This window comes from Diadema antillarum, unplaced genomic scaffold (genome assembly GCF_040938485.1).
Source record: "Diadema antillarum isolate AM-2024a unplaced genomic scaffold, OU_Dant_1.0 seq00000738_RagTag, whole genome shotgun sequence".
NCBI classification, from domain to species: domain Eukaryota; kingdom Metazoa; phylum Echinodermata; class Echinoidea; order Diadematoida; family Diadematidae; genus Diadema; species Diadema antillarum.
Genome location: NW_027271636.1, coordinates 17,932 through 44,824, shown reverse-complemented (window position 1 = coordinate 44,824; position 26,893 = coordinate 17,932). Strand labels below are relative to the sequence as shown.

Below are 26,893 nucleotides of genomic sequence, written 5' to 3'. Positions count from 1 at the left end.
TTTTTATTCTGTTAACCGTTAACCTTTAGACTCTGGCCCAAAGACACAAGCCCCCCCCCCCCCCCCCCCCCACACACACACACACCCCCCCCCCCAAAAAAAAAAAATCTGATATTAAATACACGTGTGTAAACGCACTGTGTTTCATGAAAATCATACCCTGTACCCTCAGACCGGAGTAACATGGGTTGTGTAAAGAGTGTGTAAATCTAGCAAGCTGGGTGCGTATTGAGGGTGACATGCAGAGTGTGCTGATAGCCAGGTTGAGCTGGCTATAAATGTTTAGGAGATGAAATGGGTGTAGTGTAGAGTGTGCAGAGCAAGCTCACACCAATCATATGAAAATACCTCTTCATAACACATTTTGAAATTGTGAATAACTGAACAACAACGTAGGTAAGTGTATTTTTAACACAGAAAGTTTGAACCCAGGATAAATCTTTAGATTTCAATGTCTTTTATCTATTTCCACTAGTTTTCAAAGCTTATATTTTCTTATTTGAATATTCAAAAATAGGCATGAATATTCTTGATAAAGAAACCAATGACGGACAGGTAGCGGACCAAATAAAAACGTTTTTTTTTTAATGTTCATTATAGACGAAGTCGACGTAGCAGACCTAATAAAAACGTTTTGTGGACGCTTTTAAAGGACGAAGACATAGCAAACATAATAAAGACGTTTTGTAACGTCCGTCGATGTTTTAAAACGTTTTCCCAAAAACCTGTGCTTTGCGGTAATTGTTAAGTCCCAACTTTGAAGTTAGTATGTACGTTAGAAAAACGTCCATTTTATACGAAGACGTACGGAACATTAAAAAAAAAGAAGTAACGTTCGGAGAAAGTTTGTGTTTACTTGGAAGTAGCTTGTAGTGTTGAGTGTGCAGAGCAAGCGTGAGCTGGTTGTGTACCTGTACAGGCCGGGGTGACATAGGCTGGACATAGTGCAGAGTGCACACAGCCCAGTTGAGCTGGCTGTGTGCAGGGATGACACGAGCTGCAGTATATACAGTGTAGAGTGTACAGAGCCAGGGTGAGCTGGTTGTATACCGAAGTGAATGGTATAATTTTTGAATCAGGTTCACTTCAAAGTATTTTTCATCTTGTTTTGTATGGATTTTGTCTTCTTTCAGGGTCAACATGGTATACACTGAGCAACATCGATGAAGATTCACCATACTTCTACCTACCACAAGGTCACAGGTCTCAGTACTCACGAGAATTCTATTTCGGTACGTATAACTACTGCTCGAATGTTTATGCCGTGTCGTGAGCAGTGCTCGAGGAGATGGCGCCATGAGAATATTATGATCCATAATTACAATCAAACATTCCATTGATAGATTTAAAATAAAGAGTCCATCAGCAATATACGCGACATCGACAGAGAGTTTGGAGTAATACAGTCAAAAGAATAGTGGGAAAAAACATTGATTGATAAAAGATATAAAGTCACACGAAGTGCTACCTAATATATTCATGCATTCGACACGTTATGCACGCGACATGATATCCGCATAGGTCACGAATTAATTACGAAACAAGCATGCAGTAGACCGATATCTGTTTAGCATTTGACTAGGCGAAAGCAATTTAAAAGAGTCTCTCATTTTCTTTTTCATGATTTCAAGGATTTGTTTCCCTGATTTGCAAAACAAGATTATGTAGACTAATTGTTAGATATCCCAGCGATTCTGCTTCAAAACCATTTCAGCTTAGGGTTGCTTTTATGCAAGAGCCTAGTCTTGACCACTGCCCTTACATTCGCTTGGGGAATTGATAATCCAAAGAGAAGCTTTTAAGAAAACACAAAAACATCCGGAGCAATTATGACTGATGGAATACAAATGCGACAACCCGTATCTGATACTATACCGTGATCAAATTCCGTCACTTCACCATTTCCACGCTGCAAAGCTCTTCGAATCAATTCTTATGTTGCTTTTTTTCTGGGTAAAATCCACATCATTTTTTTGATGGTCAAACATGCAGACTATTTCTTCTCTGACCTGATCGAAGTAAAGTTGATACCCGATTCAAATCAAAGAGCATAAAGAATTAATAGAAAAGGAGTCCAATGCATGCAATGCACTTCATGTCCAAGTTTGTACCGAGAAAAAAAAAGTGCATACAGATCTCAACAAGCAGTATAGGAAATTTGTTTGTAAATAGACGTTCAGTGATATTGCTTTCTTCCTCCTTTGTCCGGTTTTAATCTCTTTGATGCTTACTAGTGAATGACGATTTTTTTTATACATTGAAAAATCTTTATTGTCGTTGAAAACTAGTTGCCGTCCTTCTATTGTGGATTTGATGTGCCAGTGGTTATACTCATGGATATCATAGTCATGATAGTACATCAGCACGCCTTAAAAGAGATTGATAGTAAACACTTGACTCACTAAATATCGGTTGTATCGTCCCGGTGTGTGTGTGTGTGTGTGTGTGCGTTTGTGTGTGTGTATTATTCACTTTGAAATCATTTATTTAGCTTATTTCATTTTGTAGCTGATATATTTTGCATACTCCTCCTTGCAGGATATTCTGTCGCGTTCGGAAATTTCAAGGGAGATAGTGTTACGGAATTCGCCATTTCACAGCCTCGCTACAGAAACGGCTACGGCAGAGTAAGTTTCGATGAATGAATATGATCGCCGCCATCATCATTTCGAAGATAGACGATACAAAGCTAATAACTACTGTCGATCGAACTAAATTGCGGCACTATCGCTGTTCCCGGAGACCGGTTAGCGTATGGATGGTACGACCGTGCGTGTCGGACTATGTACATTGTATATAGAGCAATATCGGCTATCTTATAGAGCAAACTCTGCCTCTGCAAGTAGGCGGAACCGAATGAAGAGACGAAGATTGACAGTATTTTGACCATTTTCTAATACATACCATACGAATTAGTTTAATGCAGACATTCCGAAAATGGCAAATGCCTATTAAAAGCACGAGCCCATGCAACAGCGCCCTCCCGAGTCCTGGGTCCGTTTCCCTTTAAAGCCAATAATAGCAAAGGCGGACTCAGGAATGTGTTAGTGTATTGGAAGTAAATTCCAAGTGATGGAAGATGAATTATAATTTTGAACCTTTCCAAGACGTATGTTTTGGTTTAAATGTTTTGGATCGAGATCAAGCTTGACTTGAGCCCGCAAACTCTCACAACGGACACATCTGAAGACAACGTACGTACGTACACACACACACACACACACACACGTATATATATATATATATATATATATATATATATGTACATCCAATATGATATATTACGCTACCAGCCTCTCCAATATAATGTCTCAGTTTAGTAGGCCTATTACGATGAGATCCTCCTTGCTTCATTTCCATTTTCATAGTCTTGTATTACAGTAGTGTAATTTTCACTTTCTTGTTGTAGTGTAAAGAGAGACCCTGGATTTTGCTGGCAATGATGTGGTGTTGTGAGATTTTCATCGTTAGTCTTATTGGTTTAGGTATTCGGAATACATTTGAACACATTGCTACATGTCAAAACATGTATTTGTTTTTCTATATGCAATCTGCCATTTATCAATACCGAATGGCTCACAACCTGTATTTCTGGAGAAACGATAGATCAAAGGAAATCGCAATTGATTTTAATACCATGTGCAAAGCTCATTTCAGAACTCGTTTCATGTACACACTAGATAATGCGAAGGCATCAATATTTCGAACGCGATACCGCATAAACATTACGGAGGAGTTCCAAAACTTAGAATTAGATTAGATGTTTCTCAGAAAGTGACGAAAGTCCTATACTTCAGTTTTTGGAAGAAGGGTTTTGAAATCATGAGTCTATTCCACGTTCATTGATGCACTCCTTTTTTAAGGAAAGAAACAAACAAATATACTCATGTATAGTAATGCCATGAAACACGACTGGATTTGCTATTATTTCTGAAGGTTTGAAAATTAGAATTAAACTTGATTTCGATTTCATACAAATTAATTTTGAGTTATTATTTATTTTAAGTGTCTGATAAGGAAGCAATGAAGACTTAGTAAGCAAGAAACCAAGGGACCGGTGGCTTGAAGGTTCCACCGATGACTAGTCAGTGCGGATATACAAGGTGACTTTCCAATGGGTAAAAACCGCTATAGGACCATGGGACTCGAACCGGGACCTCATGGTGGATGGTTCGGGATCTTCGGCACTGAGAGACAGCAGCTGTTCATACAGATTTATAATTGGGACTGAAATTTCAAGTTTGACAATCCAATAATTTGCCTGTTATAGATATTGGTCCAAATTCGTTTTCATTTTTCCGTGGGAATTTCTGTCTCGCATTGATATGTGCTGTTGTTGCTGTAGTTGTCGTCATTTTTTATAGTCTTCTTCTTCCGGTTAAGTCTGCCTCCTTCAATAGGCTGAAGATTCTTGCAGACTGTGTTATTTATATTATAATACAGTTTATTTACATATATTTACAAGCACATGATAAATTTGAAGAAAATGACTAGCCACTGAGACAGAGGAAAGACGACACGTTATATTGTCTCAGTGGATTGTACAAGTGTATAGGCATAATCTCCATAAACAGCAGGATTCTTGCCATCGTCTTGACTTTTTTTTTCTCCGTTTCTGTTCTTACCAGGTGTTGCTATACGACGGAAGTTTCGCGCAATATTTGGTTATTTCGCAAGATTCAAACTTGGGTACATATTTTGGTCACACGATGGCAGCCTCGGACCTGAACAATGACGGGTAGGTATCAATAGGTCAGTTCTGACTTAGTGCATTCATATGTATGCATGTATGCAGAGGTATTCAAATGGTCCTACGTAATACATTACAGTGCATTTCTGTACTACTTCAGGGCGAAAAAAAACCCTCTGAGAACTCTTGTATCATTACAAAGGAGATTATCTACATTTTTTTGAAGCAAATGAAAAGTAAAGTTAGTAAGGCAAACACATCATTACGCCATCTTATTTGCATAAGTATAGATGTGTTAGTGACCAAGGTACTGTAGTGTCAAGACAACTCTTTTGAGCATGTTCAATTTTATACGATTTGTTCCGTTTATTCACTGATTCTGCCCAATTCACGATTCATTACAGTCATCTGTGCTCACCCACTTTGATAAGAATAGTTGTTAGTAACTACCAATTATAAAGATGTAATAATAGTTAAATGCACGATTTGTCAACAACTCGAGATGAATGTGTATGCACCTCTTAGAAGCAGCAAACTAAATTTAGAAAAATTGTTGTCATGCTACATGCAAAAGATATTGATTAAAGTATTTATCAACCAAAGTCTTTGTCTTAGTGTATGTGTGTGCAAACACAATAGGCCAGGTCGCAGTTCCGCTTTGCACATGAGTAGAAAAAAAAATGGTCATCCGTACCAACAGGCTTGTTTGTTTTTAAATCCACTGGGATAAGCATCTGTGATGTAATGTTTATTCCTGTAATCTTTATAAATGCTGCTTGCCAGCATATATGCACGTGACGGCAAAAGTGGTATTTGACAATACCAATAGAAAGAGATTGTGAATACATTTAATGCAAAATAATGAAATGGATGCTTTCCCAAGTCTTAACTGAACGACCATTCTGGTCATCTGTTCAGCGCAAATTCTTTGATGAATCCAAATTGTTAGGTAAAGCTAATGCGTTATGTCGCTCTGAAAACGTGTATAGTGCCCCTAACCGACTGAGAGAAAAGATAGGTTACACTATTCGTACCAATGTGTCATAAGCTAACTCAGAACTGGCTAATGCTGCGTTTTCTGGCGGCCACGGCAGTCATGCTTTTGGCCACCGTGGACAAACCGGGATGGAAGTGACACAACGCGGTGGGACGGGACAGGTAGACGCGATTGCCGTGGATGCCGTGTCAGATCGCTAATGAGAAACCTTGTAGGCCGTATGAAAACGGAGTGAACGTAACAAAAAGAGACAGCACGTAACAGGCCGTAACAAAACTTGGAGGCGGTCCGTAGTGCGACGCGACGTAAAATATTGTGTAGTCTAACCTGGTCAGACTGGAATAAACAAGACTAATACGGAAAGAACAAGAAAAACAAAACAAAAACAAAAACAAAAAATACAACAACCGGAGAATGTCACATCTATCCACGGCGCATTACGTTTCCGGCAAACTGGGCTGCCACGGCCGCGGCCGGCCGCCAGGAACATGGTGTAAACGTAGCATTATTCATGAGTCATGAATCTGTTATCATAAACTGTCTTTTTTCATCCCCACCTTTCATTCCATGGCAGTTTCGAAGACTTGATAATAAGCGCCCCGCTTTACACTGATCGAGAAAGAAATGTTGCTAATGGCTGGGAGGTTGGCAAGGTCTACATATACTACAATGATCAACAGGTATGTGCATATGCCCATTACGACCATAACAATTTTTTTCTTATTAGCTCACCTGAGCCGAAGGCTCAAGTGAGCTAATGCGATCGCCCTTAGTCCGGCGTCCGTCGTGCGTCGTGCGTCGTGCGTCATGCGTCGTGCGTCGTCCGTCGTGCGTAAACTTTTTATATTTTCATCTTCTTCTCAAAAACCCCAAGACCGATTTTCACTTTACTTGGCAGATAGCATCCCTAGGGGGTTAGAAACTCAATTTGTTAAAATGGGCACCATGCCCCACCCAGGGGGCCCCCAGGGGGGCCCAAACCCCCAAAATGAAGGAATCTTTAAAAATCTTCTTCTCTAGAACCAGAAGTGATAGAGATAAGTCAATACTATGAGCTAGTACATTGATAACTGGAGTTTCAAGTTTGTTCATGGCGGAATCAGGGGTGCCCCCCTTGGGACCCAGGGGAGGGGGTGGGGAGGGGTCTTAATGGGGCCTAAATTGTACATTTTCATCTTCTTCTTGAGAACCCCATGACCGATTTTCACCAAACTTGGCAGGTAGCATCCCTAGGGGGTTAGGAACTCAATTTGACAAAATGGGCACCATGCCCCACCCAGGGGGCCCCAGGGTGCCCAAACCTCCCAAAATGAAGGAATCTTTAAAAATCTTCTTCTTTAGAACCGGAAGTGATAGAGCTAAGTTAATACTATGAGTTAGTACATTGATGACTGTAGTTTCAAGTTTGTTCATGGCGGAAGGTTGTCCCCCTTGGGACCCAGGGAAGGGGGGTGGGGAGGGATCCTAATGGGGCCTAAATTGTACATTTTCATCTTCTTGAGAACCATATGACCGATGTTCCTTGGCAGGTAGTATCCTTACGGGGGCTCCAGGGGTCCCCCTTCTCCTCAAAATTAAGGAATCTTTAAAAATTTTGGCCCTTATTGTACATTTTCATCTTCTATAAGAATGCCTGGTCAAATTTTGGTAGAACTGTGAATAATTTAGATTAGTGACTGCGTGAAAGTTAAACTTGCGATACTCAGGTGAGCGCTAGACCCGTGGGTCTCTTTTTTTCTTCTTTCTTTGATTTTGATGGCTGCTCGGGTGCTCGACACGCTTAGGGGTATGATAAATAATGGCCACATGTTACCATGACGAGAACAATCTTTCTGCTGAAGTATTAACGAAATGACGTGTGAATTTTCTTCAATTTGTCTCCCTCTACAAATGAAATTTGTAAGGTCGCCACTGCTGATTTATGATTCAATAAACATTACTGCTGACCTATGATCTAACAAATTTAACGATCTTACTAATTTCATTTGTAGAAGGAGACAAATCGAAGAAAACTCACACCTTAAACTTCACCCCTCTGCTTAATAATATTTTGCTTTTATTAACAAACTATTTTAAGTAATGCAGAGGTTTGATAATTATTGTCAGGACACAGGGTGACAGAACATGAACCACAGTAAACAGTATACAGTTCTTCTGTCACTTGAGCAGAACCTTTAAAATTATATCACTTTTCTCGAGATTGGTGTGTTCCTATTATCGTGATACATTTGGTGTTATGGGAATGTATGACAAGGTGTGCCAATAGAATGAGAGGATTCTTTTTGAGAATCTCTCGAACGGGTTGATTATGCATTCTGACCCATTAAGAAACCACATAGAATGCAAACGTGATATAGATTTGGTTGACATCACGAGATTGGTAGAATTTAACACACAAGCACGTAAAATATGGTAATCCACCGGTGATCATTTCATTTCATTTATTAGGTTTCCATACAAATCATACAGTGTGGTGTTTACAACAGCCATCAATGACAATTTAAAGTAACACATAAGTTATAAGTTCAGTATATACAAATAACATTTACATAGCACAAAATCAATTGAAATCATTATCAAGGGTAAATTTATCAGGTCATGACGGATAAATAAAATCATCATTGCGAAATAGAAATTTCTTTTGTCAAAACAGAAACAAAGACAAGGAAATTCTTGTTACCGACGTGTCAGTGGTTTTGCTGTTGTTCGCCAAATTCGAAACGTAGGTTTTTGCTTCGTTTTGTTTTGTTTTATTTCTTTAAAAAATGGTGTTTATGACGTTCCGATGAATTCCAAGCATCAATTCGAGGGAGTTTTTAATTGGCCAGCATAAAAAAGAGAAAAATAAAAAACACCCCCAAACCCAGACGTTCATTCTGAAAATAGTACTGTTTTGAGTAAGTTTTCACCTATATGAGCATGATGTGTTCGTTTGGCTGTCACACACTCACATTGAGATTTTATTGCATCTAACTGCAGGGAGGATTCACAGATAACCTCGGCAGTGCTGTTGGGAACGCCGAAGGATGTCGATATGGCTACTCGCTGGCAGCGATCGGCGATATCAACCAGGATGGCTTTAACGGTACGATGCGTCAAATAACAATCTCTGGTAGTACACGTACTCGCCTATATCGTTGGTTGATTAGCGACGCTTTTGTTGTTGTTGTTGTTGTTGTTGTTGTTGTTGTTGTTTTAGTATTGTTTGTAAAATATGTCTCATATTACGCTCCAAGTGACCTGAAATCTGCCTTAACATATCTGCCAATTACCATTCTATCTACATATCTATCATAACTTTCTACATCTATGATTGTATCTGTCTCACTTCCTTTCTCTCTTATAATGTGTATATATATATCATATATATATATATATACATACATAATATATATACATATTATATAATCAAGTGAGATATAGAGGGAAGGGGAGAGATTATATAATTACAGCTTGCATCATTTCATATGCATTAATCAAGACAGTTAGTCGTATATTGCTTCATATGCCTATTTATATGTAAGTTGTATTCTAAAGCTACAGAGATTTGACCTGCCATGTATACGAGTGATATAGTTCCTTTGGTTTAAAAGTTATTTCTCATCCCCATCCATCAACAACTGTAAGCTCTTACATCCATAATATAGGATTTATTAAGTGCTTTTTTTTTAGAAATAGAAACCAATATGTCGGGCTATGTTTTCGTGTTATCTGCTACAATCATGTTTGTTCTCTTCTGTTTTTGCGTTCAAGATCTAGCGGTGGGTGCGCCTTTCTGTGGAGGCGGTGAGGATGGCAAGGTCTTCATTTACCATGGCAACGGGCGGAACAGTCCCATCGAACTCTCACCAAAACAAGTATAGTGGTGTAGGCCCTACTTCAATTTCCGTTTGTTTCAAACCCTTCTTACCTATAATTCTCTCACCAGGAAAGAAAACTGAAATGCGCTGGCGGTATAGAGTTTGAATTTTTCTTCTATTTTGTTTGTTCTACATTGAATTTGGGTACAAAAGCGTGGTTCCGGGCATGGTTTTATAGTTCGTGCTCATCTAGGAAGTCCGTACATTGCTTAAAGCGTACAACGGTGATATAACAGAATTCGTCCGTCTATTAAAGCAATTCAAGTCAAATCAAAAATTCTGTGAGATTGTCATCTTTATAAGGTTTTGAAATCACAGTGTAGAAATTGTGCTAGGGATGATGAAAGAAGTACTAATCATGCGAGCTTCCAAGCCTGTGCCTTGATAAATTTCAGTAACGTAAAATTCCATAATCCACTAGTAATCAGTGTCTCATGTATGTCTTTAAAATTGCCGATTCTCTCCTTTAAGATTCTCAGTCCTTCAACGATCAACAGACCGTTGACGTATTTTGGATTCGCCCTGTCTGGGGGTCTTGACGTCGATGAGAACACGTATCCAGGTAAAGAGAGCACACCCAATGTTAGAGCTTAGAGGTCACTTGTTGTAAGTGGGAATGGAACATTAGCCCTTGACAATACCACTGAAGTGCTTAAAGGATCTGTTTACCATTGGAAGCAGTGATTAAAAAAAAATGTTCGAGATATGACATTGGATGCATACAATATGTAGGTCAGTTGTATCTGAAACTTCCTACCATATAAGAATGTTGCAATAAAGCCTAAAATATATGAAGATGTCACTATTTTTATATTTATCAAACCATATCTGTAGACGGCTTAGTCTGGAAACATTTTTATTATAACTATTCTTCACATTTTGTATATTCAAGAGTACTTAACAGTACTGTTCTCATAAGCACTGTTCTCATTAAAAAAATTACATTGGTTGTTTCTAGGCCTAACTCACATTTTAGAACTACTTTAATGCACTAATGCTGGGTTTTTGTTTCATCTGCAAATGGTAAATAATGCCTGTGAGTCCGACTAGATTGTGTAGCCCACATCATGCATAGTTCATGGCTTGCTGTTTTCTGAAGGATTTACATGTTGAATCTGATTGCTTCATTTAGAAATGTCACAGAAAGTTCTCATGAACTCAAAAGACACTATTTTTTCATTGTTTTCTTGTTCTTTCCTCTAAAGATATTGCTGTTGGAGCCCATGAGTCACAAAGCGTGATTCTCTTTCGGTAAGCTTTGGAAACGTGACGTGTGATTGCAAAGCTAAGACATCTTGAAAACAAAAGTGGTTACCGTGCGTGGCTGGTTTCTTAGAGATTTGTTAACAATGCACATTAAATATATTTTGGATATTTGTAATAATGCTCTTGGAATTCGAATGGAAAAGCAATAACTGAAATATGATAAAATTAATGCACGCAGTTGACATCTCAGGTAGAACGACGTTTTTTGTGTCATGCATTACTAGCTCATTAAAAATTTGATCATTGAAACTTGTCGATATGAGCGTTTAGACGCACCGCAAAGAGACTACATAAAATATTTTCCCCTTATCTCAACAATGGATACATTTCTTTGTACAGTTTCATGGGATATTTATTTGTGGTAATGTTTTGTAGAATTGTGTACATGTGAGGGTTTAATCAGGGAGGTGAGAAAAAACGTCACCTCCCTCGTTTAATGTATATAATTATGTGTGCATGGTTGGCGTTGGTGTGTTCATGAATGTTTGTGTGCGTGTGTGTATGTGTGTGTATTAGTGTTTCTTCTCCTTCTGATTAAGTCTGCCTCCTTCAATAGGCTGAAGATTCTTGCAGACTGTGTTATTTACATTATAATACAGTTTATTTACAGATATTTACAAGCACATAGAAAATCTGAAGAAAAGAACTAGCCCCTGTGATCAACCGTTAGTCGGTTTCGGAATGATGCCACAGATGGCGTTGAAACAATTTCTGACGACAGGGAATTCCAGTTCCCTACAGTTCTTGGAAAGAACGAATGGCGATGCGATTCAGTTCTCGAGCATGGTACCTGATAGGAATGTGGTTGCGAAGCTCTCGACAGCTGAGTAACCTGTTTGATACTATAGTCCTGTGCTGAAAGAGGAGTAAGACTATTGTATATTTTGTACATCACAATTAGCCTGTCATTTTCTCTGCGCTGTTCCAGAGTGGTCCATTCAAGTTCTTGCAGCATTTTGGTGACACGTGAGGTGTTATGGTAGCGATTTAAAGTGAATCTCGCAGCTCTTCTCTGGACCATTTCCACTTTGTGGATTAGGTTCTTGGAAGATGTTGCGAATTACACTAAAACTATTAAATTGTATACACGGGGATAGTTTCGGGAGGGATACCACATTCCTTTCATTTTAACAAAACAACAACAATCTTCTTACTTCACAGGACAAGGCCAGTCATACTTCCCGTAGGAGAAATATCCTTTTCTCCACAATCGCTGAACCTGGATGTCAAGAACGGGACTACTGAGGACGGCAATAGCGGACCGATAGTGTAATGGATATCATTTTGTATTTTTTTTCTGAAATATTTATTTGCTTTCCTTCAAATGATGCGACAAATCAATAACAGAGCCGACTATTAGAATAGGGTTTTTTTTTCTACAGTATGATTTAATTTCATTGCATTTTCTGCAATATCATTTCATTAAGCACGTCATTATACGTAAAGTTTCTCGAGCTTAATTTCACAACAAAAACAGTGACGATAAAAAAAAACAAAAAAAAAAACAAAACATATCTAATTCCGAATTTACAAAGAAAAATAAAAGGGAAAAACGGATTTCGCAAGGCTGCTCTAGACTGCTTCCTCACATTTACCTACTAGTATGTCTTTCTGTCTGTCTGTATAATAATATATGAAATTATGTTTTATGTATATAATATACTCTGATTATCATGAGGATGCATTATAAAAAAATCATATCATGTTACTCATTTGATTGATGCTATAAAGATATCCAAGTATACCTTGTCTTAGTAACCAACTGCTTCTTAAGTGATCGATTGTGGAAATTTACGTCTCCGTGAGAGCATCATTTGATATTGCACTTATATGTAATAGCGTATGTTTTATACTAACTGTTGTGCTCATGTTTTGACTAAAGCAGGTCCCTCCTTTGCAATCTGTGGTCTCTTTTCTTGTAGACGAAACAAACATACAATCTATTTTTGTATACAAAAGTATTTTTCTTGATGCTGCCATGCCAATTAAGTCACTGATGTCTACATGCTTTGGTTCCTGATCCAGTTTTGACGTCGCTGTGTCCATAACGTGCAACGGAGAGGAATTGAATAGCGCAATAGGTAATAATATGAGCGAATAATTTGCACTTTTAGAATATGTCAGTAATATCCTGCCACCAAGCTGCAATAGTAGATGCAACACACTGTTTTGTCTTCTGCACGTATTACACCTAGACAGTTTAAGATGAATCACACTGTAGGCCCTTCACAGTGAACGAATTTGGAGACTCTGACCCTCAACAATTGGTACGTCCCTACTCGTTTTGAACCCTGCTCGTATACCTTTTCGTAAAAGATGTTAAATTCATTTTTTATGTCTCTTTGTATTCAAATCAGGACTACTATGTAGTATAGGGCCTTAATGATCTGACTAAACTTCAAGGGCAGAGAAACGATTCTAACGACCAAACTTTCTGGAATTAAGTCGCAGATGTTCTAATTTTTTGAAAGCCTGTATTGACAATGGAATGCAGAAATAAACTGAACTGAACTGAGCTGAAACGAGGTGCCCTAAAAAGGCTACTCTTAATTGTAATTACTTGTTCTGTATAATTATCATCGCAACGAGTGCGTTTACCCTTCTCACAAATCATTTGCACTGGCTTAGCAAATCGGAGCATCTTGATTGAAGCTCTGATTACTTTAACCCCTACTTCCCCCACCCCCTCTCTCTGTTGGTCTCTCTATCTCTCCCTTTCTGTCGAGACTGTTCATTTTTATGGATTTTCGACAGAGTTTTCCTACACACTCCAGCTTGATACTGTTCATCAAGTCGTAAACCGTCGAGCAGCCTTCCTTTCGACTAGTCAGTTTTCTCTTGAAGGAACCATCACAATTTCTGCTGGTCGAAATGAAACCAACTTAGTGCATCAGGCTTATATTTCGGTGAGTGTTCTTCTGCGTCATTCAGAACACCTATCTGCATTATCAAGAGTCTATACCAAGGATTCGGAGACTCGGATGTTTAGCGATCCCCCCTTTTTTTCAAACACGCGATTTATGTTAAAGTTGTAATTTCTGTTTAGTAGGCTCGTTGAATCTTGATGTCATCAGATGTCCGCATAGTTATGCATTCTGTGAAACATAGCTTCATGGTCACAAAAAAGTGATAACTAGCCATACAAATCACGAAGATTTTCACCTCTTGCACTTAGTTCCACTTCGCGGGGTTCGCTTCAATAATGAAAATGATAATTGCTCGATTATAGTATGCGATGTTATAATGTCCGGTAAACGTATGTGTTTAAAATCAAAACCAGAACTATTGCATAATTGAAGCAAGCTCACTAGTGGTATTTTGACACGAGTAGTCCCTGTAAAGAAATGAACGTTCATCGCCCTGCGAAGTTTGTGCAACACTTGTCTTCGAAGGATATAGATGAAAAGTAGGAAGTAACATATATTTACAAACTTTACAAACAATGTTTAGACCTATGCATAATTGACACTGCGTGAGTCCATACGAAGCCTCTTGTTTCCATTTCCCTTTTAATGTAACATTGATCATTATCTAGCACGAGTTGAGGCACAAAAGCACAAGTAAGCGTCTTACAAGTTAATTACATCGTAAACATACTCTTAGTTTAAAGAAGATAAATTAAGCACGTAATGTAAGATAATACCGAACAATGTTCAAGCATTGATTGTAAGTCAGTTGACTATTCATCATTCCGCCGCACTTTTGCGCACGGATCATGCGGAATCCATGCTTTAAACCGCCGCGCCGCGCAGCAGCAGCAGCACAGGGCTGATTCGTCCATGTATGGCGTGACGTCATAACTTGGGTACCCCAAAACTCCGCCGTCAGATCGGGTTCTGGCGTTCTTTAAAGGGTGCCGAAACACCACTTCTTATTCTATTTAGATAAGTTTCACGTTCTGAAACTCATAATTATTTGTACTCCTTCAGGCGTAAACTTTCTAAGATTAGAAATATGTAAGTCGATAATCTTATCTCTGAATGTCAAGCCAAATCCGTAGAGTGTTCGTCCCTGCCTCTTCAGTGCGTAGAAGCCGTCCATGGCTGTAACATTCTGAAACTTATGATTACTTGTATTCCTACATGCAGGCTTAAACTTTCTAAGAAATGGGTAAATCACCTTATATTTGAATATCAAGCCATTTTTTTTTTGTTCTGGGTATAATGGCTTTAAACGTGTCTTTGCAGCCAATGATTATCGACAAACAAACCCCGATCTCTGTTTCTCTGGAGTTTCAACTTCTCGACAATGACCAGTCAACCAGCGTTATGACGCCGGTTATGTCCGACGCCACTCGGACCCACGTCGTCAACTCGGTAAGACTTCCCCTGTTCATTAATTATTTCTGGGTGTTTCACAACTGCTGGACTTCCTCAGTACGGAATACTTAAAGGGAAAGTCCGTCCTGATACTGCGTTCCTATATCTTTATGTGCATGGAAACAGAAAGCTAGAAGCAGGTCGGAGAAAGTTTTGAGTAAAAATCAGACACACAAGAATAGTCTAAACTTTTTCTAAAATTTTTAGTGATCTACTTTTCTGATAATTCTAGTTTCATACAAAGCAACATAATATCAATGGGGAATTCCCTTTTAAGTCCAAATCGTATAAGTCTCATTGAGGCAATAAACTTTGAATCTATATAGTGTATCAGCTGCACAATCTTTCACTTTCATAATTTCATTTTTTAAAATATAAATTTGCCGAAATTCTCTGGACAGATAGGCTATGGTATCTGTTGATGAACCTGCATTGAAAACATGAGGCAATAAATGTTAAACTCATGATTTATTTTGTTTGAATACCTACACTTTATGTAAAAGCAGGAACTGTGATAAAAAGGTAACTTACATCGATCCCTCACAAATGACAGAGATATGTCTGTAATATCATTGTTTGTAAGCCAGTGACATGTTCAAATTGGACTCCACTGACTAGGTCAATTACTACGACAGGCCATTCCGTGTTGACATACTCATAAATGTCTTTATTTATGAGTGAATGGAGTAAAGTACTGTCTTGTAGACAGATCTACATTCCGGTGATTGTATGGTGTAACACAATAGAACAGTATACCCAAGGCCTTCTCTAAGCTCAGGAATAATTCTCTTCCAATACATGCACAGATTCCGTTCGCCAGGGAGTGCGTTGGAGATGTGTGCCTTCCTGACCTCCGAGTACAAGCAACTAGGTAGGAATTCGGGTATATGCTTCATTATATATCTACAATCATAGCGTGTAAATGAAGAGTTTGTTCGCAAAAACCGATAAGTCCATATTTGCCAAATGGAGATATTTGCGATTAAAGGTCAAGAGAAATAAAGAGAATTCTAAGAAAATTTTTGCTTCTTTTTACCATAACTTCAAAAATGTAACTTTATATGTAATGACCAATATATCATTTAAAAGGTGTTATTTTGTACTTTATGACAGATACCGTACTTCAAAATCTTCAAAAATGGACTTATCGAATTTTGCGAACAAACTCTTAAAATATAAATGATATATTATTTGATCCTAATTAGCATCGATGGTTTCTAATGTGAATATCAACAGATTATATCTTTACAACAGAACTGTTTCAGTATCAAAGATCTGACACGGGCCAATGTGACATTTAAACAGACAAAACACAAGTGATCAGGGCGAGGAACGTCCCGGTAGCACATTATCTACATCTTTCCCCTTGCCGTACATGATGCTGACAATACTAGAAGTCACGGAATACGAGTAATCATTTGCATATTGTAAGATCTATAAATAGGCGTATGCATAAATAGATGATAAACATACATATAATAATAATTATGTTTTAATACAATCTCCATTTCTTTCCCCCGGAGGGTGTAATACGTTTCTCCTTTTTAAAGAGAGGGTATAAAATTAAAGAACTCGATTCAAATAGAGTGGATGGTGAAATAGAATGAACTTGTTACGTGATATCATTGTCACTCTGGCAAGTAGAACAGAAAGCGTCATGCGTGTCTGTGCATAGTGCATATTTTGATATCAACACAATATGCGATAAACACTGTTAGTGAAGATGGTGATTCGCAGAATTGGAAGTGCTATTGAGAGGAATCATGAGGTCAAAGGCGAATTCTTAGGACTTAACTTCTAAGACATGTAAGACATCGCATTTTAGACCCTACTATAAGGTTTAAACATTCTAAATACACTCCTAACACAAATGTCAATTTCTGGCATTCAAGCTAGCACAAAAGGTCAACGCGACAGAAATGTATCACGTAATTATTTTGTATTACAGTGTATATGAACAACACACCACTTAAAGAGGTTGTGTTTCCAAACAGACATCACCATTTGTAATTTCGGATCTCCTTTAATTTTCGTGTGTTTATTGGTTTTTTTTTTTTTTGAAAGAGGATGTATTTAAATTATGAATTAAGAACGGAATTTGCGCTGTCTTTTTCTCGTGAAGTGACGTCACCCACGTGACACTGGGGACGTCCCAGAGGATTAATGTGGATGTCATCGTAACCAACAAGGGCGAGGATGCCTTTCTCTCCGTTCTTGAGATCCACGAGCCCGAAGGTGTATACTTTGTCACCGTTGGAAGACTGAGTACAGTGAGATAAACAGGAGTTATTTCCGAATTCTTCTTTTTGTGTGTATACACGTCGTGTATATGGGTGCTTGGGTGTGTGTGTGTGTGTGTGTGTGTGTGTGTGTTTGTGCTCAATTCAATTTCAATTCAATTTGTTCACCATATTTTCTGGAGTGCAATAAAAAGACACACAAACACAAACAAACATAATATACACCAAGTCATTGGAATAAATCAAAGAAAGAAGACTTAAACTTGATGGTGGGGCCCCCTGTGTCCATATTGATATATGGACATATGACAGAACAAAAAAAAAAAAGGAAAGAAGGAAAATTTCAGACTGTTTGGATATATCTGTCAGTATCTGTAATCCATGAAAGAATGGACATTCTGACACTTATCAGTAATATCATGAGGAATAAATCCTTAATTGTGAAGTGCACGCCGTTATAACGGACACGGTTGCAACAAAACGCCAGTCTAGTATGCCCGTGATCTTTTTTTTTTTTAATCATGGGTACTATCAGACAATTATCCGATGCTTTTTTGGGTCGATGTAAAGAAATCAGTTGCAATCAAGTGTCATTTTGTTTGGTTCTTCTGTTTCTTTACAGGGCGCATTTGCAACCTGTAACTTTGATGGTCCGTCAAGAATCCGAACATGCAACATTGGTAACCCGATCAAGGCTGGTGATTCTGTGAGTTTAACAAATGTTGAATTCAAATAGTGCCAATCGGTAGGAAAAACAAACAAACACAAATGAAAGTCAACATTTCTGAAAATACCTACTGAGTCTCGAATTGTTTAAACAAAAATTCCTCACATTTCTTTGTCTACTCATATAAAACTGTTATTTTGTGCAATTCGTGCTATATCACAGGCAGGGCTTTCCAATATAAGTATGTTGCCAGAAATTTCTTGCGTGTGTCATGTCTTTCATTTACAAAAAAACAAACAAACAAACAAACAAACAATAGTTTGTTTTGTTTTTCTGAGTGAACCTCATTATAGTCCTCATAACAGGAAAACATGAATTTTGTATCACGTTCAATCTTTTTTTTTATTGATTTCGAAAAATCTCTGCAATACACATATCTGTCTAATTGACAATGTGTGATCAAACAGAATGGAACATGTCTCAGACGGTATATAGATGAGAAACTTCTTGTAAGTGTGATACTAATTTTTCTCTTTCCTCACTCTTCGTACGAATCAAAGGTTGCATTTTTCCTGTGCTACCACACCGAGACTTACAGTACATTCCGTGGGAACGTGTCTATCGACTTACATGCACACAGGTAAGGCGGCAAGCAATTGATACAATTCATAAAATGACATACTAGTAATCATAAAATAGAATTAGTAATAGAATTAATAGAACTACCTGCAATGAACTACCTATGCCCTCGAATGTCTCACCTGCCAACAAGCGTATAATCATTTGTCGTTCGATTTGATTTTAATCATTGTTCTCTTTGTGACATATTGCTTTATAACTCCAACAATTTTTAGCAAGTTCATCAAACATTAAACTATAGGGTCTACACACATACTAGATTATATAGTACTAGTAAATGGTAATTTTGTACATTATCAACAATTTTCACTGCGCACGTTGCATCTGTAATAATCAATAATCACACGTATCAACATTAATTTCCATACAGGATGGTTGCAAAGAATACGCTTAAAACTTAAGTGTTTGGCAATTGATATCGTAGTAGGCCTATATTGTATCTCCTTTGTTTGTTCCAGCTCTGATGACGAGGAACCCAGCAAGATTTCAGATAATTCTTTAGCTGTCGAGATTCCGGTATACGCCACGGCAAACTTGACTCTCCAAGGGTGAGTTCACTGATTCCCCCCTCGGGTCGAGAGATACTATAGCAAATAGATATAAAGTGTACCTAATTCTCTGCTCCTCCACCATCAGCTCGTGCTCACGCGGTGAAGACGGAAGAAATAGGGATTTGAAACTTGATTAAAACTTCTACAAAACTCCCAACAGAAACAAGTTATGCATTTTGAAATAAAATTTTCAATTCCCTTGAAAACGGACTATGATTTTAAGTGGGCCAGCGTAGATGACAGCACTGTTGCGGTGTGATACGTTTAATTCCTGCTAATAACTGCTAGTGTGAACCTGTAGATATAAACTTTGTTTCTTCCATATCGGGCCAAATTATTTAAGATATACTCTCTAAAAAAAGAATCGGGTGAAAATATTCACTCTTAAAGGAGTGAATACAAAAAGAGTGAATTTAGTGTGATATTTGAGTTAATTTTGAGTGAAAATATTCATTTCCACTCATTTTGGAGTGACCTCAGGGATCACTTGAAGATTTTGGAATGATCCCTGAGGTCACTCTAAAACGAGTGAAAATGAACATTTTCACTCAAAATTCACTCAAAATTCACTCTTTTTTTGAATTCACTCCTTCAAGAATGAATATATATATATATATGTATGTTATTATTATTATTATTATTTTTATTTTTAGAGAGAGTAAGGGCGCCGAAATGGCCGGATCGCACTGCATTAGCACAACAATCCCCCCCCCCCCCCCTCCCTTACAGAGCTTGTAAGGGAGCTCCAGCTTATGGCCGAGATGTATATAGTTCTGATCTGTGGTAAACTGTGCCACATTAGGCGTATCCCGTGAAGACCTTGGTTTATAACTTGGGACAACTTGATATATGTATATATCTTTATCAATATAATAAGTCCCATGAGGATCGAAGTCAAATCACAAATCACCACTTGTACACACTATACATTTATCATGTTTAAGCTTGTAACTTACTAGACATTAGCAGTGGCCCGGTAGCCTGAAGCCACCAGAAATAGATGTCGGGCTTCTACTTTTTCAGAAAAGTTATGTTTTGGCGGCCCGATTGGGCTACAAAATTTAATTGTCCGGCCATCCCAAAAAAAAAAAAAAAAAATAGTGTCGAACACACTAGAAGTGTTCGTCTTCATATGACTCATTTTCATACATATTATCTACATTATGAACAAAATTTAGATTTTTTTTTTTGTCTCAATCGCGTTTGCATCATTCCTTAACAGTGACGGATCCCAAGGGGGCGTATCGGGCTCCGCCCCCATCTTTTTTTGTTAAAACAAAATAGATAAAAAGAAAAATCAAGTGAAATGAAACCCGGAAGTAGCACCAGAAATATTTTCGCGCCCTCCTCCCCCCCCCCCCCCCACTTTGATGGAATTCCTGGATCCGCCTCTGCTTAAACCCAAAGATCTATGCTCTGTTTGCTCCAAAGAATCCCGAATCCTGAGAGACTGGTTGTCAAGGAGGCAGACTATCCGTCAGATCGCAACCGATCCTACGTGGCCAACATTGGGCCTCAGATGAGCCACATCATTTCCGTGAGTTGAATCGGATATCCTACTATACAACGTATAGCCATTCTATGGAAATGATACGATGTCTTCCTCTATTAGTATTCATATAATATTTCTCAGGTACGTATGCTTGAGCTAAGTAGGCCTACTTTCTGTAGGGAAATATCGCCATGTGAAAGTTACCTGAGGCTGTCTTCATTCATGGATTTGCTTGGTTTTGATGTTTACTTGAATAAGGATAGATATTAATTTTGAGAAAGATAGAGTACAAAGGTCTGTTGTTGATATCATTAATTGTTTATGACATCGAATTCCTATCGGCATTCAGCAATCTCGATTTTCGATTGCCCAGGCCAGATTGAACGCGCGGTGAGTTGAGCAAAATAAAAGCAGACTTCCGTGTTGAAAGCTCTTTCCTATCTGAGATCACTTGTCTTTCCACCACTATTTTCGCTACGCTTGTTTTAATAACTCTTTACAAAAAGTCTAATGGTAATTATAATATTTGAAATGATAACAATGGATATGCTAATATTACCAATACAGTGTAGTACTTATTCTACTACAATGACAATGATTATGGTAATGCTGATACTATATTATAAATGCTAATATCGATGCTAGTAGTATGCTAACACTAACATTCATTCTATACCATTACCAATACCAATACCAATACCAATACCAATACCAATACCAATACCAATACCTATGCCGAATCCGATACCAATACCAATACCAAATCCTGTACCAGGAGCAATAACAATGACAATACCAGTACCAATACCAATACCAATGCCAATACCAATACCAATACCAATACCAATACCAATACCAATACCAGTACCGATACCAATACCAATACCAATACCAATACCAACACAATACCAATACCAATACCGATACCGATACCAATACCAATACCAATACCAATACCAATACCAATACCAATACCAATACCATACCAATACCAATAACAATACCAGTAAGTGTGCTGATTCTACTACTACTGCCATGAACACCACTACTACCAGTAATGATAATGATTATGATTTATTTCCCAAAGCTAAGCAACGCTGGGCCAAGCTTCATTGGTTCGACAGTCATAACGATACTATGGCCGAAAACCCTGGCGAGCGGAGCTGGCATCACGACTCAACCGACCGTTACCATGAATACCGGTGACACGTGTTCCGTCTCAAGCATAAGATCTATAGATGTGAAGGAGACGGTAAACAACTTCTTCAGTTATGATCACGGCAACAATATCACGAACATTGTCACAAAGTCTGAATGTGTCGCTATTTGTATTATTCATCACAGAGACAAGGTTCCTAATCGAACCTCGGCGTCAGCTCTGTCGACTGATGTAATAATGACATTCGTTTGCAAAAAAAAAATCATGTTTTTTACTTGTTTAAAAAAGCAATGGAATTTCAGGGGATTAGAGAAATAAAGGCAACGAAATATGATTTGCGCGTGTATCTAGGTTTTATTAATTAATACATTCATTAACTTAATACAACAAAATGCCCAGTTTTTTCTTGACAATTAAGAAAAAAGCGTCTCCATGATTGTGGATTTACACGTATACAGGCATTTATGTTGTCAGTATGATTTCATTTTTCAGAACATAGATAATGAAATAAGTTTAGCTCGGAACTCTTCACACAATTTTTTAATTTGTTAATTACTACCGTTTCTTATCTTTCAGTCAACCAATGCGTGGAATAGACCATCTGTCCTTTTCTCTTCACTTTCAAAGAATAATGAATAGAATTAGGAAAATTAAACTCATATCTAGAATATAAACAGAATCGAATGACATCCTGTCAGTAGGAATGTTTGTATGCTTGTAGAACTTTATTGAGTTATATGATATGTCATTATTGTCTATGTTCATTTACCTTCCACACAGCCATTGTCTGCGAATACAATGATGGCCATTCACCCGCGGAATAATTCAACACAGACTATTCTGATAGTCGACCGCAATACTGCTTCGGAGTGTTTCTTAATCACCTGCCGCATTTCTTCTCTTGGTACCGGGGCGACAGCGGGAACGAATGCTGTGGTGATCGACCTCGAAGCTTACGTGGACGCCGATTCCTTACTGGCGGTGAGTGACACAGACATGGGATGTTGGTGAAAATGTGAAAGGACCAACATGACCTACTGCTGCTCTTTCAATCTTATTTAGGTTGAAGGAATGGACCGAGATTGTTTGTGTCTTTAAATACTGTATGCAGCGTTCTAGAAATTGCACAGTACGATCTTGCAGTACTATAATGTCATCATCAGTATCATTTGTCGTCACTCATTATTCATCGTTGACCATGACTATTGTTATTATTACCGTTATCATGAATAACGATATTATCAGTATCATCTTCACCATCATTGTCATTGCCAGAACTACAGTTGTATACCTAAATATACGTATCATTAGGCATATAAGACATTCAGTTTATTTCATTGGACGACATCCCCCTGGAAACTATTGAATTTAAAAGTTAGTGCTCCGTCTGTCCGTATTCTATCCCCCCCCCAAAAAAAAAAAATCGTCAACTAAGCTAGAATCTAGAAAGGAGAGGGAATTGCGTTATAAAGTGTCTTTGGGTGTTATTTAACAATCGGTTCATGACCAACTTACACTCTAAACCATTTCTGTTGTTCCATGCTGATGCAAAATTCTACATAGCAGATGTATCGGACTGTCAATGAAATTGATAAAAACCATGATAAATCCTGAGTAACTCTAAAAGTGTCAAAGCGTAAACAGTCCATGCTGATATCCAAAGTCAAAATAAAGCTATGTTTCAGAGGACACCTCTCAACCCTTCTTGTGCAAGGGATTTTGGACAGTATGTATAATTCTACGAGGATGTGATGTTTTGTTTTCTTTTGTTTTTAATTTTCCAATCAGCACTCAAATCACATAAGGGTGAAGTGCTCTCATGGAATCAACTTGCATGAAATTTACTTTAATTTGAAATAGGGCAAGGCGTGTCATTTACTGTACTGCATAAAACACATTCTAGCACCATCAGTGGCCAGTCAAATTCTGGAATTATATTACCCGACGTGAAGTCACTTTAAGCAGTTTTACGATTTTAATTGTTGCTGCACTAGTCATTTGATTGCGTTATGGTCACTCACCCAAATGTAGTTATATAGGCAATTTCAGATAAGATTATGTATTCATGTTATTACACGTATTTAGTATTGTATGTAAATCATTTTAAGTTATACATTTCTTATCTGTTATCCCTACTAGTGTTTATTATGTCACACCAGCACAACACCAAACAATTGAACGTAAACAAAAACAAAAGCACAAATAGTATCACATACCAGTATGGAAGAGTATCAATTTTACAAGTCTTTTGTCTGGAATTGGTAAGAAATCTTTGACATATAGGAGAACAGGTTGGAATTACGTCATTAATTTTTTTGGTTAAAGGAAACATCCATAGACGCTGTCCAGTTCGCTTCCTCGGTATCGGTGGATGTTACTGGATCGATCTATCCGGATGTCTCGTTTCGCCCATACCCAACCGTTGAGCCAATAGATGTAAGTAAAGCCTGATCTCTTCTACATGCTCTGTCCAAGACCGAGACAGTATCCAATCATACAATAGGCGCCATTATACCACGACGTGTATTTCCTCACACTCAAAAAGGTTTCACGCCTGTCGCGTCTGCTCAAACTCTGCCGAAGGGTCCTCCGGTTCACGTCGACTTTAAGATAGCGGTATAATTTTAACGTCGGATGAGTGTACACCAGTGTGAGGAACGGACTTAAGAGACAAGTTCCCCTTCATATACATGTGGATTGAATGAGTGCAACAATAATTAGAAGAACACGTCAGTGAACGGTTGAGGAAAATAGGACAATCCGTTAAAAAGTTATGAATTGTTGAAGTTTCTGCGCAGTCACTACTACATGTACTACGGGATGAGAAGACTCTACTACTGTTTATGATGTCACATGCGTAGAACGATAAAGACAAGATAAAGAGAATTTCACAAAGTTTTGTTTTGAAAAAAAGTTCACAATCCATCGACTTCGACTTCGACTTCGACTTCTAAAAGAGGCAAGTCAAGTGCTCATTTATATGCGAGAAAAGTGAAAATATGTTTAATTTTTCCTCCATATTTTCTCTATTTTCTCTATCGTTCTACATAATAACAGTGACTCACAAGCTGTAGTAGTCTCCTCATCCAGTGATGGCGGCACTGAAACTTCAAAAATTCATAGCCTGTTATTCATATCAGAATGGATTGTTTGATCTTCCTCAAACTTTCTGAGATATCAGAAAAATAATAACCTGTTGATGCTAAGTATTGAAAGGATAAGTAGACTTTTAATGTGTACCTTCCGCCCTCAAATCTAAAAAGCAAACCGGGTTGTTTTTTACTCTTGTACATAATCACATATGGGCCTAAAAACATATATTCTTCCAAGATACAGGAGGGGCACACGATCTCTTCGTTCTCACGTCCTCCTCAACTGTATCAACCAAATTACGCTTGGAAGACGGAGAGAGAGAGAGAGAGAGAGAGAGAGATTGAGGCAGGTAGAAAGATAGAATATATATAGAGAGAGATATACGGGACGGACATACAAACAATCTCTTCGTTCTCACGTTCTTATCTTCAACAGTCTCATTGCCAGCGTTCTCTCTCTATATATATAATCAGTACCTGCCTCAATCTCTCTCTCTCCGTCTTACAAGAGTAATTAGGTTCACTTCCGACCAAGCTAATCCATTGTTGCACGTTGTTTCATCACTGTTCCTAGTAAATTGACGATTCAATTTATCATCGGGATGTATAGAACAATAATGGTGATGTTGAACATGCACAACCATCGTCGATTTTAAGCAACGTTACTGATTTACCTATGCTGTTGTTTTCTGCTTCTACTTTTTGTTTAGGTCGATACCTTTTTCACCTTTGAATTCGAGAAAGCTTTGATTGTGCAGCAGAAGTCACCTCCGTGGGTCTACATCGTTTCCTCCATTGGCGGTTTCCTCATCCTTGTCATCATCATCGTTGTCCTCTATTACGTAAGATTTCGGAATGATTTGACCATGATATTAGGGTGACGCCTTTCTGGTCTCAGCTTAACAACAGCCGACGCAGTTCTCTGTTTCAATAAGATTTACCATGATATGCATACGTTCTGATCAAATGATCTCCCTGAATGTTGTTGCTTATGTAAAGTATGCATGAATTTATACGAAATGTTTGCCAGTAGGTGTAAGGGTTGAAATGCATGGACATCAATGTGCCCTTTTTCACATTTTGTTTTTGCCAAAGTACGAATCTTATCTGTAATTCGTATTTTCTATGTTAAACGGTCCCTAAAGATACTTCCCGAGACAAGCCTAAAACGCATGTTTGCCCTCATCAGCTCATGTACCTTTCCACCAATGCGCAATCATGCTCAGTGCGGGCGCTACATTTTGATCGCATGCTGCATAGCAATCCATGTACTGGTTACATCAACATCATCAGCAACAGAGCATGACTTATTGTGCGCTTATTTACACTCGAGTCATCAACGGTATCAACCAGGTGCGTAATAATAATAAGGTCTTATTTATCCAGGGTAGCCTCTTCGGTGTAGCCACTGCTGTACCAAAAGACCCCTGCCATTTCATGTATCATTACTCCAGCATTTCCAGGTAGGCCTACCCATTCATACACCTGGATCGAGAGGGACATGATGGGTAAAACATCTTGCCCATATACATGGTATAATATATATCGATGTATTATTTTTTTTCACTTTACTCTTTCACTGGTCAGGTCGGATTTTTCAAGAGACGCAAGCTGAGCGCTCAACAAAAAGAACAGCTCCGCCAGAGCATCCGTCAGTCACAGCATATTGAAGGGGACCAAGAAAAAAATGACGATGCTGATACGAAGCCGGAAGGTGTTAACGAGGATTCTGATGCCGAGTTGATATAACGTGCTACATCGCCGACCACCTGGACATACGATTTCTGACGGAAAGTACCTGGTATACAGCCAAGCTCTTACGGTTTACCTGAACCACCGACCAATTCCTACTTTAGTAAGCTGACAGCTTGCAAAATTTTTACTCTGAGGGAAGAACATCTTGGGATATAATGCAATCAAC

At 38.3% G+C, this 26,893-nt stretch overlaps 1 protein-coding gene across 1 annotated transcript; it reads left to right on the top strand.

The window, feature by feature from the left end:
• Window positions 1-1,100: 1,100 nt before the first annotated feature.
• Window positions 1,101-26,893, top strand: LOC139738355 (integrin alpha-8-like). The gene is made up of 23 exons (XM_071648992.1): window positions 1,101-1,232; window positions 2,539-2,627; window positions 4,629-4,738; window positions 6,262-6,367; window positions 8,667-8,772; window positions 9,441-9,544; window positions 10,019-10,109; window positions 10,753-10,798; window positions 11,975-12,082; window positions 12,839-12,894; window positions 13,568-13,719; window positions 15,001-15,129; window positions 15,939-16,003; window positions 17,255-17,402; window positions 17,995-18,078; window positions 18,600-18,679; window positions 19,137-19,226; window positions 20,661-20,766; window positions 21,809-21,973; window positions 22,661-22,861; window positions 24,206-24,316; window positions 25,683-25,814; window positions 26,560-26,893. Exons 3-23 carry the CDS (start codon window positions 4,710-4,712, stop codon window positions 26,719-26,721), a joined length of 2,271 nt encoding a protein of 756 aa, XP_071505093.1. The 5' UTR covers window positions 1,101-1,232; window positions 2,539-2,627; window positions 4,629-4,709; the 3' UTR covers window positions 26,722-26,893.